The 13,548-nt window shown below is 37.3% G+C and overlaps 1 protein-coding gene across 5 annotated transcripts in view; it reads right to left on the reverse strand.

The window, feature by feature from the left end:
• Positions 1-13,548, reverse strand: part of Slmap (sarcolemma associated protein) — a 75,757-nt gene that overhangs the window by 56,077 nt on the left and 6,132 nt on the right. For all 5 annotated transcript variants that reach the window (XM_013010477.1, XM_013010480.1, XM_013010479.1 and 2 more), the window contains exons 3-7: positions 9,331-9,367; positions 6,732-6,794; positions 1,269-1,364; positions 1,099-1,170; positions 750-890 (exon numbers count right to left, since the gene is read on the reverse strand). In XM_013010477.1, coding sequence (XP_012865931.1) covers positions 750-890; positions 1,099-1,170; positions 1,269-1,364; positions 6,732-6,794; positions 9,331-9,367 — 409 coding nt within the window. The remainder of the gene's footprint in view (positions 1-749; positions 891-1,098; positions 1,171-1,268; positions 1,365-6,731; positions 6,795-9,330; positions 9,368-13,548) is intronic.

A 13,548-nucleotide genomic window follows, 5' to 3' on the forward strand; every position in this document is an offset into this window, starting at 1 on the left:
AAAAGCCGGAAGTGGTGCTGTGGCTCAAGTGGTAGAGCGCTAGCCTTGAGCTGAAGAGCTGAGGGACAGCGCCCAGGCCCAGAGTTCAGGCCCAATGACTTGTTATCTTGCCCATGTAATTGTAACTCCTCTGTACAGTATTCTCACAATAAAAATAAATAATGAAATAATGAAATTAAAAAAAAGAATATCATCATATCCATGGAGTCTCATATATACACTGTATATGCCAGGCAAGATCTCTACCACTTGAGCTGTGCCCCTAGCCCTTAAGGTTAATCCTAACAAGTACAGATGCTAAGACCCCTTGGTTAGAGTTTTATTTATCAGTCACTGACTTTGGGCCATAAGCCCTAGAACTCAAATGGCTATGCTAAGAATTTATATCAGTAAAAGCAGCATACTGCCACTTCCCATCTAACAGAAAAAATTTCCTAGCTAAACAATAAAACCTAATGGAATGGCCTTGTCTGAGTGGAGGGAAGGCTGAAACCGCAGACAGAACTCATGAATGGAAAGAGGAAGGTAGACAAAGATAGTCATGATACTTAATACACATGTGAAATTGGAACTAAGTTACTTTAGGAGATGAGTGGGGTTGGAATATGTGGAGGATGAGAATAATGCAAAGGGTAGAAGTGATCAAGATGCATTGTAGTAATAAGGTGAATTGAAATCCCTTTGTTCAGGTATTTAAAAATAATACAAATAAACTAATAAGGTTTTTAGAACTCTTAGACGCAAAATACCTCAACTTCTGAAAGTTTTCTAACCACTTCAATTTTCTCCTGAAGAACCCGCCTCAGGGACTCTTTGGCTGTTGTCTCATAGTTGTGTTTATCTTCTTGTAATGCTATAAGTTCCTTCCGTAAACTATCTTCTGTTTGATTCTAGAATAAAAGATATTTATAATCATAGCTAAGTTATTTTTTCTTTAATAAGCTCTTACCCCTTGAAAAAAATAAACACATTATGATGCCATTTAAATTTTGTCCTAAGATACCTCTAAACACAAATTATGTTGGCTCAGTTTAAACTGATGCTATATTTAAAAATCAATCAATATTCTTCCTTTTGTATTTGGGATTAAATACCTACTTTGGAGCATGCCTGTAATTGGTTTCCCATAACTTCTAACCGTGATAAGAGTCTATCTTCATCTATTAAAGCCTGTTGAAGAAAAATTAAATACGAATAAAATTCCATGCCAATTTGGTACAAAAGTTGAACATGTAAAGGATTCTTGAATATAAAGACAACTGGAATACCTGCCAACTGGTATCTGAAGCCTCTTGGGTGATGGCTAGTAGCCGCTGAAGCGTGGCTAACTTCTGTTCCAACATCTGTTCCCGATGTAAGGCCTCCTAATAATTAAATCACAAAAGAGATTCTAATAAAACTCAGCATGATTCCTTTGAAGAATAATCAATTTTCAGAGTATTTTTAATATTTTACTGTACCTCTCCTTGATGCATTTCAATATTCTGAATTTGATATGCACAATAATTATTGTTGTTATGATGATGATGACTGATGGTATTAAAGTCTGAATTCAGGGCCTATAAGTTGCTAGGCAAACATTCTATCACTTGAGCCATTCCCTAAGCTCTATAATCCTTTAAAACATATATGGTCATGCTATTCCAGCCTCATCTGTTGGTCTGTAAGTACTGCTATTTATTATAGGAGATACTCCAAATGCAACTTTCCCCCAAAGTAATCACTTGCTTTTGTTTTCTTTTTAGTCATAATTTGGAAATTTCAAAACTGACTAGAAAAAGCCAACATACACTTGGGCTTACATTTTATATGCAAATGTAAAATATGTATATATCTCAGAACAAACTGATTACAAACTAAAACAAAATAATTTGGTTAGCCAAAAGACTGTAGTGGTTTAACTGTACAATTGTATCTAAGAGAGTAATTGCTCTTATTTTTTTCCTTTTAAAGAAGTGCTTTATATACCTACATATTAATGTATGTGTGTGTATGTGAATATACTAAAGAAATAGTCAGGCATGGTAGCTTATACCTGTAATCCTAGCTACTCAGGAGGTTATGATCTGAGGATCTTAGCTCCGCCAAAACAAACAAACAAAAAAATCCTTCAGATTCTAATTAACCAGTTAAAAAGCTAGACTGGGGCTTGAGAGGCATAGCTCAACTGGTAGAGTGCCAGCCTTGAGCAAGCGAGTCAAGTGAGAAGATGAGGCCCCGAGTTCCAAGCCCATGTACTGGCGATAAACAAACAAAAATAATTTATTGAATAAAGCTAGATTGGTGGGGTATATCAAGTATAGAACTGTGAGTAAAAAATGCTGAGAGTACAAAGTCTTGAGTTTAAGCCTCTGTAACAGGAAAAAAGACTACTCTCATAGTCTATTTCAGGTGAGCTGATTCTCGTCTTCACTGCACATTACTTAGGCAGCAATTAAAATGCCCCAAATAAGCAAGAATCCACCAATAATTGTTCAAAATAACTAAGAGATAAAGGAGTTACATTTGGTAGCTCCAAAAAAAATCTTTTTACAAAGAAAGTCACTGTCTAGGCAAGGCCTGATCTTTAGGTGACTTCTTAAAATTTGACAGCTGATAATAGGACCTTCTAAATGCTCACAGCATTTAGTTGTAGTTTTTGGCCTACCTTTAACTTCTACTCCTATCATTATCTATACAGTTGCTACCTTACTATCTTCGAGCTACCTCAACAGAGAAGCATATGCTTCAAACATTTGAGTACTTGTGGTTTAAAGTGTACATTTATTGTTTCCCACATCTTTGCTACACAATGATTAGGAAGAATCTGACCTAATTAGAGTTAGAAGTACTGTTTTAATGTAACCCTAAAAAAAACTTATAGATTAAGGAATTTAATTAAATCTGTATCACCTCAGAATATACATTAAAACAACTCACATGTGAAAGAGACTACCACATTTATTTTATGTTTCCAAACATTCCTAATAGCAAACAAATAACAAAAATGCAAAATGTTCTAGTGAAAAACAAAAACAGGCTGGGAAGGTGGCTCAGTGGTAGAGCGCTTGCCTTGCATGCATGAGGCCCTGGGTTCCATTCCTCAGCACCACATAAGCAGAAAAAGCTGGAAGTGGTGCAGTGATAGAGTGCTCACCTTGAGCTGAAGAGCTCAGAGCGGGAGCCCAAGCCCAGAGTTTAGGCCCCGTAAAAAAAAAACAAAACACCAAGCACACATAATCTATCTACCACCACTAGATGGTGTCATTTCACTTTTTTTCTTTCTTTTACTCAAGTTTCTTGACCGAATCATATTCTAACAGAAATGTAATAATTCCAGGAATAGTCTTTTAGTTCAAAGGCATAAAATATATCTATTCCAGCTTTTATTAAAAAGGTTTAAAACTTGCAATTTACATTAGAATTTTAGCAATCTAATAAGATGTATAAAGAAAAAGAAAAGTGAGAGAAGGGATGGGTTAGGAGTGATGGATGACAATGTTGTCAGACACCTTGTATTCATTTACTGTTTTGTAAAATGGGAACTTCTTTGTACAACTACTTAAAGATAATAATAATAATAAAGTAAAAAAATAAAAAAGAAAGATGTATAAAGAAAAGGCTTGGGGGGGAGCAGGGAGGATTGGGTGGGGGGTGGGGGGGGAGGATGGGAAGGGGAAACAAAGGAGGAGGCAACAATGCTTGATAAGAAATGTACTCATTATCTTGCCCATGTAATTGTAACCCCTCGGTACAGTATTTTCACAATATAAAAAAGAAAAGAAAAGGCTTGATGGTGTAATTTCCTGTGAAAATTAGAAAAAACAAATGTAAATAGATATTCAAAGAGCTGGCAAAAAAAAGTTGGACAGAGTAAAAGTAAGGCAGGTTTGCAGTCTATGACAGTGACAACAGTATATGCAATCGGACAATTGATTTAATCTATAAACCCCCTATTTCTCACATGAAAAATGAGGTACAGACCAACTTTAACATTTTCTTCCACCTCTAAAAAGATCTCCATTAACTAATGTATCTGACAATTAAGTGGCAAAGGGTTATTGACATTTATAGCACATATTTTATTTGACAGGCTCTGTTTTAAGTGCTTGGCAAATATTAGCATATATTCTTCAGAATTTAAAGAGGTAAATGCTATTACTTTGCCCATTCCCTTTATGAGAAAAACAGGGCCCAAAGGTTTTAAACAATTTTCTTATTAGCATATCAAAAGTTAAAACTGGATCAAAACTAAGCAATTCTGGCTAAAACTTACATTATTAACTATACCACTAACATGCAAATATACCAAGTTCTTTTCTCTGTACCAGTTCATTATATCTGGTGGAAAATGAAATCAAATTAATGTGTTACTTTCAGTTCATTTTCACAGATTTGCATGCTTTTTCTTTTCTTTTTTATTAACATGTTAATGAACAAATGTTCACATGTATAAGGTAAAATTGTTCTCAGTGATCAATTCCTGTAAACTAATGTATGATTATCTAACTTTAAACAACTAAAAACATACACAAATAAATTAAGGTCACAGCAGGTCACAGAATTAAATAAGTAGCAGAATCAAGATAAAAACTTCTCACACCTATAAACTTAGCTACTCAGGAGGCTCAGATCTGAGGATCACGGTTCAAAGCCTGACCAAGTAGGCAAGTCCATGAGACTCTTATCTCCAATAAACCACTCAGAAAACCGAAAGTGGTGCTGTGGCTCAAATGGTAGAGTACTAGCCTTTAGATGAAGAGCTGAGGGACAGTACCCAGGCCCAGAGTTCAAGCCCCAAGACCAACATTTAAAAAAAAAAAAAGATTAAAAATTTCTATCTCTAGCAGGACACTGGTGGCTCATACCTGTAATCCCAGCTACTAAGGAGATCTGAGGATCTTGGTTCAAAGACAGCCTGGGCAAAAAAAGTCCATGAGACTTTTATCTCCAATTAACTACCAGAAAACCAGAAGAGGCACTATTGCTCAAGTGGTAGAGTGCTCATGTTGAGCTGAAGAGCTCAGGGACAGCACCCAGGCCCAGAGTTCAAGCCCCATGACTGACAAACAAAAACCCAAACAAACAAAAGAAAACTTCTATCTCTAAACTCCTAACTTAGAATTTTCTTTTAGGATGCTTGTTCATCATAAAACAGTCTTAAAGAGGCCAGCCCAGTTCTATAGAAGAAAAAGCTCTTGTTTGCTTTTCAGAGATTTGAATGTCTCTGTAAAAACAGAACTAAGGGCTGGGAAGGTGGCTCAGTGGTAGAGTGCTTGCCTTGCATGTATGAGGCCCTGGGTTTGATTCCTCAGCACCACATCAGCAGAAAAAGCCAAGAGTGGTACTATGGCTCAAGTGGTAGAGCACTAGCCTTGAGGTGAAGAGCTGAGGGACAGCGCCCAGTCCCAGTTCAGGCCCCACAACCAACGACAAAAACAAAAACAAAAACAGAACTAAGTGCTCTAGGAGCCCATTCTAGGAGCTATCAAGAAACTTTTCTATGGAGCCAGCAGAGGCCAGCACACAGTGGGGTCTGTTAAAACTCATACCAGGTGCAACCTCCAGTTCTATCACATACTAGTTATGTACGTTATTAAATAAATGTTCCTGTCAGTAATTCCATCTGGAAAAATTGGAATAAAGTATGCATATACGTTTGTGGTAAGGATTAAATAAGTTAATATAGGTAAGTTGCTAGAACAAAGCTTGGCATTCAGTGGTATATAATTAATTATACGCTATTAGTATTACCATTTAGTAGTCAAAATCTCTTGTACAAAAGCTTTTCTTCTCTAGACTCAAAAATCTTACTCTCTTATCTTTTCTTCAAAAGACCTATTTGTGTGTGTGTGTGTGTACGTGCGCACACGCATGCGTGTGCATACCTGCTGATCCTGGGACTAGAACTCAGGGCCTGGATGCTTCTCTGAGCTTTTTTTACTCAAAGCAGCACTCTACCACTCAAGTGGTGGTTAGTTGGAGATCTTCAGATCTCAGCCTCCCGAGTAACTAGGATTATTGATATGAGCAACTAGCACCCAGCTTCCTATGTTTTGCTCAAAGCTAGTGCTGCTCTACCATTTGAGCCATAGCACCATTTCCATTTTTTTGATGCTTAATTGGAGATAAAAGTCTCACATACTTACCTGCCTGGGCTGGCTCTGAACCAAGATCCTCAGATCTCAGTCTCCTGAGTAGGATTACAGACATGAGCCATTATTACCAGGTAAGACCAACTCTTTTTATTTTCCCACCTAATCCTGGGGCTTGTCCCCAAACCTCTTTGTGCTCAAGCTAGTAGTGTTCTCTCCTACTTAAGCCACAGCACCACTTCCTGCTTTTTCTGCATAGTTTATTGGAGATAAGAGGCTCACAGACTTTCCTGCCCAGGCTGGTTTTGAATCGTGATCCTCAGGTCTCAGCCTCCTGATCAGCCAGGATTACAGGTTGTAAGCCACTGATGCCCAGCAAACCCAACCCTTAATCTGGTTCTTCTTTGAAAAAGTTTTTCTTTATACTTAGATCTAGTCAATTTTTTTTCTTTTTTTTTGGTTGTGGGGCTTGAACTCTGAGCTTGGGCGCTGTCCCTGCGCTCTTCAGCTGAAGGCGAGCGCTCTACTGCTTGAGCCACAGTGCCACTTTCTAGTCAATACTTTTTTATACTGTGCTTGTGAACTGGCAGAGTAAAATCTAAATTATACAATTCTACTTCCAAAGACTAATAAATAATTCTCAAGATTTACTTTTACCTGTAGATACTGAGAAAGTTGGAATAATTCCTGAGAGTACATACTGGGAGTGTTAGCAGCAACCTAGAAACAAAACAACATTGTCAACAGTCACAGAAAACACAAAAGATATTAAAGAAAATATTCTTCAAATGCCTGTTACTTTAATATGTATATAAGTGTTACTTTAAAATTAATCTATTTGTTTAGCTCAAGATATTTCTGGTCTATATCTGAGATTTATAAATAGTATTGTATTATAATATGCTGTTTTATAAGAAAGGTGGTGATACAAGTGCTACTCAAGGAAATATTCCTTGATATCCAAACTACAAATTTGTAGCAGAAGGCACAAGTCTTTCTTTTCCGTGTGTGTGTGTGTGTGTGTGTGTGTGTGTGTGTGTGTTTAATTAGACTGTTCTTGCCAGGGCCGGCTTTGAACCACTATCCTTAGAGCTCAGCCTTCTGGAGTAGGTAATTTTTTTTAATAAAGAAAGAAAACTAGGAAGCAGTGCTGTCAATCAATGTGGTAGAACACTAGTCTTGAATGAAAAAGCTCAAGGACAGTGACCAGGCCTGGAGTTCAAGACTGACAACTGACAAAAAACAGTTTCTGGATGCTGGTAGCTCAAGCTCTATGACAAACACAATATCCTAAATCAATTTCCTCTACCACTTAAGATATACCACAGCCCTTCTTGCGTTAGTTATTTTTCAGATAAGGTCTTCCAATTTGTGTGAGATCAGCCTTAGACCCCGATACTTTTGCGTCTACCTCCCATACAACTGGGTATTAGGTGTGCTCCACCAGGCTCAGCTTGTTTTTTAAGATAAAGTCTTATTAACACTTTTGGAGAGTGAGGAAGGAAGGCTGGGCTGACTTCAAACTAAGATCCTTCTATCTCTACTTTCCAAGTAGCTGAGATTACAGGTGTCATCCAGTCACATAGTTCCCTTTAAATTTCATCATTAGATAATTTTTCAATATGTGAATAAATCACAGTTCATTTAACAGTAACCATCTTCAAAGACATCTGTGGTGCTACTTGCTCATAATCTTAGCACTCAGGAGGTTAGCTAAGGCAAGAAGACAAGTTTAAGGCTAGTCAGGGCTACATGAGGAGACTTTCAGAAACAACAAAAAGGCATAATCTTTTTCAAAATTTGGAAACATATGTGTGTTCCCAGTGGGGAGCAACATGAAACCTAATGCTGTTCAATGGTCACACGCCATAAAAATTATTTTGACTTTCTTTAATGTTTTTAGAGGTATACCTATTTATTTATTTATATTTATTTTATTTATTTTTTGGGGGGGCAGTCGTGGGGCTTGAACTCTGGGCTTGGACGCTGTCCTTGCGCTCTTCAGCTCAAGGCGAGTGCTCTACCACTTGAGCCACAGCGCCACTTCCGGTTTTTTAGTGGTTTATTGGAGATAAAGAGTCTCACAGATATTTTCACAATAAAATAAAAATAAAAATTAAATTAAAAAAAAAAAGAGTCTCACAGACTCTTCCTGCCCGGGCTGGCTTTGAACCATGATTCTCAGATCTCAGCCTCCTGAGCAGCTAGGATTACAGGCGTGAGCCACCAGCACCTGGCACATTTATTTTTTAAATGAGGTAAAAGGTGTTTAAACACCATAAATCAGCCAAACTGTTTAGAATCCAAGAATTTTAAAAGACATACTTGGTCTAAGAGGTTTTTCAAGGCAATGGAATATATAACAAATATTAAGAAGAAGAAAAAATGAGCACTTAATAAATTACTATATCATTTACCTACATCCTCAACACTATTAAGAACATATAATATCATTCATTATTGAACTTACAAAGTATATTTTTATTAATGTAATTTTTAGTAGGAGGCATTACTTTTTTTTTTGGTCGGTCGTGGGACTTGAACTCTGGGCCTGGGTACTGTCCCCCAGCTCTTCAGCTCAAGGCAAGCACTCTACCACTTAAGCCACAGTGCCACTTCCGGTTTTCTGGTGCTTTACTGGAGGTAAGAGTCTCATGGACTTTGCTTGCTTGGGCTGGCTTTGAACAGCAATTCTCAGATCTCAGCCTCCTGAGTAGTTAGGATTACAGTGTGAGCCATCGGCCCCTGGCAGAGGTATTACTTTTTTAAGAAAATTATTTACTTCTGAAATAATTCTTGGTGTTATATAGGTTGATAATTAACCACTTTACCTCTACAAAAGGAGCCTAAGAAACAATTCTAGTTTCAAGCAGGACTTCGTTTTTCAGGTGAGATTTTTACCACTGATCACCAAAAGCAATTAGAGAATAATTTCTGTAAATTTATATTTCCATACTACTTCTGCCAAATAGGTGTTAACAATTAGACCAAAGCTTTACTAAGTTTCCAGACAGACCTGTACCTCTGAATACAGAGAAATGGCTAACATTTCTTGTCCTTGGTGAGGCACAAACAGATACATTTAGTGAAGAAAGCCAACTGCTGACTTTACATCCATTCAAAATTCTATGCATACTGAAGAGCAGAAGATTGCACTAACTATATAACACCGTATTTATTGTTATAAAAGAGAAACACATTTCTAGATAAAGCATATTAAAAAATAAGCTTTTAAAAATAATCGTTAACAACTTACTTTGTCAACAGGACTTGGTAATGGGGCATGGATGACGCTGAAAAGTAAAATTTAGAATTTTTATCTAACTTCCTGAAAACAGAGGAAATAAGATTATGAGAGTACCAGAATATTTTAAGTCACAAAATAGATATATTTTCCCTCACATAATTAAAAAATATAAATTATCTTTCAATCCTTCAGAAATGTATGATGTTCTTGGAAAACAAGGCAATACATATAAAAGTCTACTTTTTTGCACATCAATATATTTCTAAAAACAAATTAAAAAGCATTATGTAATAAAGATCCTTTAAGGACTACTACTTAGTGAAAATGGTGGTGAATTACTTGACTAAGTATTTATATACATAGAAAAGAAGCCCTTTTTTTAAAGATCAGAACTCAGGGCCTCACAACTGGCTTAGCTTGGTTGCTCATCTAATGCTCTGCCACTGGAATCACACTTTCTACTTAGTTTTTTGCTGGTTATTTTGGAGGTGGAGTCTCATGGGTTTTTCTGCCTGAACTAAGAAAGTCACGAACCACTGATGCCTGGTCAGAAAAGAAGCCCTCTTGAAATTACCCATTTTCAATTTTATAATGTATAAAGTAAGTTCTTTCCGAATTAAACATTCCTATGCTGAAAGTCTTAAAAAGCAAAGGCTGGGTTGAGAATGTGACCTAGTGGCATAGTGCTTGCCTCACATGCACGAAGCCCTGGGTTCAATTCCTTAGTACTACATACACAGAAATAGCTGGAAGTAGCACTGTAGCTCAAGTGGTAGAGTGCTAGCCTTGACAGAAAAAAAAAAAAGAGCTCAGGGATAGCACCCATGCTCTGAGTTCAAGTTCCAGGACTGGCCAAAAAAAAAAGCAAATGCTACAATATGCAATCTTCTTCTAGTGAAGACCAACTTTAGTTGATCAAAATAGAAACTACTGTTCTTCATCTGGTCACCTCAGAAACTAACTGAAAACTTAAATGTATGAATAAAGCTAAACTTGCATCACTTTCAAACAAAACCTTACTTTTTTTGCCTCATAAAGAACCACTGATAGAAAAGCAGTACAACAGTGGTAAGCATGCTGACTTAGAGGCTGTTTGACCAGGTCCAAATTCTGCTTCTATGTACCAGATGAAAGGTAGACTACCTTGTCAAGATAGATCTTAGCTTCGTCATCCATAAAATAGAAATAATTGTAAAACCATTCAAGTTTATTTATTTTTTTACCCTGGTCATGGGACTTAAACTCTGGGTCTGGGCACTGTCCCTGAGCTTTTTTTCGCTCAAGACTAGTGCACTACCACTTGAGCCATAGCTCCACTTCTGGTTTTTGGTGGTTAACTGGAGATAAGAGTCTCATGGAGTTTTCCTGTCTGGACTGGCTTCAAGCCATGATCCTCAAATCTCAGCCTCCTGAGTAGCTAGGATTACAGGTGTGAGCTACCACTGCTCCCTAGTGAAATTTTAAAGAAGTTATACCCAACTTTAGTTTATCTTTATTACTCCATAAAACTAAAACAGATATTTAAGCATAAGTTAATTTTTTATAAGCAATAGTCGTTACGGAAAATGTGACATAAAATATGAAGAAATGAACTAAAGTGATCCACCAATACCCAAAGACAATCATTTTGGTTAGCCCTTTTTCAGTAAATATGTACATGAAAGGAAACTTAAGGCAGCCTAGTGGGAGCAAATATTACTAACAGAGTTTTTTCTTGTGTTTTTAGTTTTCTTTTCTTTTTTATTTTTAATTTTGTCAGTTGTGGGGCTTGAACTCCAGGCCTGGGTGCTGTCCCTGAGCTCTTTTACTCAAGGGTAGTGCCCTACCACTATGAGCCACAGCACTACTTCCAGTTTTCTAGTGGTTAATTGGAGATAAGAGCCTCACAGACTTTCCTGCCTTGCGTTGGCTTTGAACCTTGATTCTCACATCTCAGCCTCCTGAATAGGTAGGATTTCAGGTATGAACCACCAGTACCCAGTATTGGTTTTGTTTTTGTTTTTGTCAGTCATGGGGCTTGAACTCTGGGTCTAGACATTGTCCCTCAGCTCTTCAGCTCAAGGCTAACGCTCTAACCGCCACTTTCTGGTGGTTAATTGCAGATAAGAGTCTCATGGACTTTTCTACCTGGGCAGGCTTTGAACCATAATTCTCAGACCTCAGCCTCCTGAGTAGCTAGGATTATAGGCATGAGCCACCGGTGCCTGGTATTTTGTGGGTTTTATATAGTTTTCTGGGGCTGGGAAGGTGGCTCAGTGGTAGAATGCTTCTTGCATGCATGAGGCCCTGGGTTCGATTCCTCAAGCACCTCATAAACAGAAAAAGCCGGAAGTGGCCCTGTGGGCTCAAGCAGTCAAGCGCTTGCCTTAAGCTGAAGAGCTGAGGGACAGCGCCTAGGACCAGAGTTCAGGTCCACGACCGGCAAAAAATAAATAAATAAAAATAAATAAATAAAAATATAGTTTTCTTAGTGACCCAGAACAAAATGTCCCATTGTCATAAAAACTTAATTATAAACGAGACAAAAAAATCAACAGATTAGGGCTGGGAAGTTGGCTCAGTGGTAGAGCCTTGCATGCCTGAGGCCCTGGGTTCGATTCCTCAGCACCACATAAGCAAAAAGAAAAAAAAAAGCCGAAAGTGGCGCTGTGGCTCAAGTGGTAGAGCACTAGCCTTGAGCTGAAGAGCTGAGGGACAGCACTCCGGCCCAGAGTTCAGGCCCCATGACCGGACCCCCCCCAAAAAAAATCAACAGATTACATAAGTGATATGTACTTGCATTTTATAGAACTTGTATCTTACATATAAGTTTATTTTGTTTGAATTGTAGAAAAACTCCTGGTGTATGTAAGAGTAGAACAAAGGAATGCAGAAAATGAAAACTATTACTTAGTGTTAAGTTAGTGAGATTCAATCTCTGTTTGTTTTTTTTAAACATTAGAAAATTTGTGCAGGGGCTGGGAAGGTGGTTCAGTGGTAGAGTGCTTGCCTCGCATACATGAGGCCTTGGGTTTGATTCCTCAGCCCACATAAGCAGAAAAAGCAGGAAGTGGCGATGTGGCTCTAGTGGTAGAGCACTACCTTGAGCTGAAGAGCTGAGGGACAGGGCCCAGGCCCAGAGTTCAGGCCTCACGAATGACAAAAAAAAAAAAAAAGGAAATTTGTGCAATATAATAAAAGAAAGAAAAAAAGGCTTTTGAGAACTACCTATTAAAGAACTACCTATTAAAGCACTATATCTATACACACAATTAACTTGGCATTCTGGCACAACCAAAACCATTTAAATTGCTAATAAATATTAGGTTGTAATAATAGAAAGAGCTAAGGTTTATTGTGAACTTACTATATTCCAGGCAGTATAGTAAGATTTTAAATATGCAATCATGTTTAAGCCTCATTAAATTCATGCTTGATGGGTACGATTATTGAGCATCTTTATGTTTCAAATGAGAAAGCTAAGGCCTGATCAAGTCATAGAACAGGTGGAGTCTGACTTGACCTCCTGAAGTCTAATATTGTCTTCCAGGTTTAGAGAATTGCTCGTTCAAAATTCATCTTCAGAACGTCAATCATGTCATATCATATAAAATGAAACTGGCAACAAAACTTTTAATGTTGCTAATATTTAACCACATAAGAAAAAGAGAAGGAAAAAGGTGCAAAGACTAAAAGGATTGGGGAACTGAGGAATAGTCTGTTTCATGAAAACAGACCAATAATATCTCCATACTCTATTACATGAAACCTGAAAACACAGTTAGACTCCTTGTGTAACTTCTCAAAACTTTTAACTCTATGAAATAAAAATTATATTATCAAATATTATCAGTCTTTAATATTATGAGTTGATTAATATTTATCCTAAAAGCTTAACTTTTCACTTATAAAAGCTAGTTACATTAAAGTTCCTAAAGTTTAGTGTAATTTTAATAAACTATAAATGCTTTAAATTTAAAATGCTTAAAAAATTTTGCTTTGCTTTTGCTATCCTTAGGATAACAACAAAAATGTTAGCTTTTAAAACATAAAACACGTTTCCAATGAAAGAAAATAGACTAACAAGTAATGGGAGGGCCTCTCTGTTTAGTTTTTCCTTTCTCTTTCCTACTCAGTATTTATCTTTTTTTTTTTTTTTTTTGTCGGTCGTGGGGCTTGAACTCTGGGCCTGGGCGATGTCCCTCAGCTCTTCAGCTCAAGGTGAGTGCTCTACCACTTGAGCTACAG

The sequence above is a fragment of the Dipodomys ordii genome, unplaced genomic scaffold (assembly GCF_000151885.1).
Source record: "Dipodomys ordii isolate 6190 unplaced genomic scaffold, Dord_2.0 Scaffold12, whole genome shotgun sequence".
NCBI classification, from domain to species: domain Eukaryota; kingdom Metazoa; phylum Chordata; class Mammalia; order Rodentia; family Heteromyidae; genus Dipodomys; species Dipodomys ordii.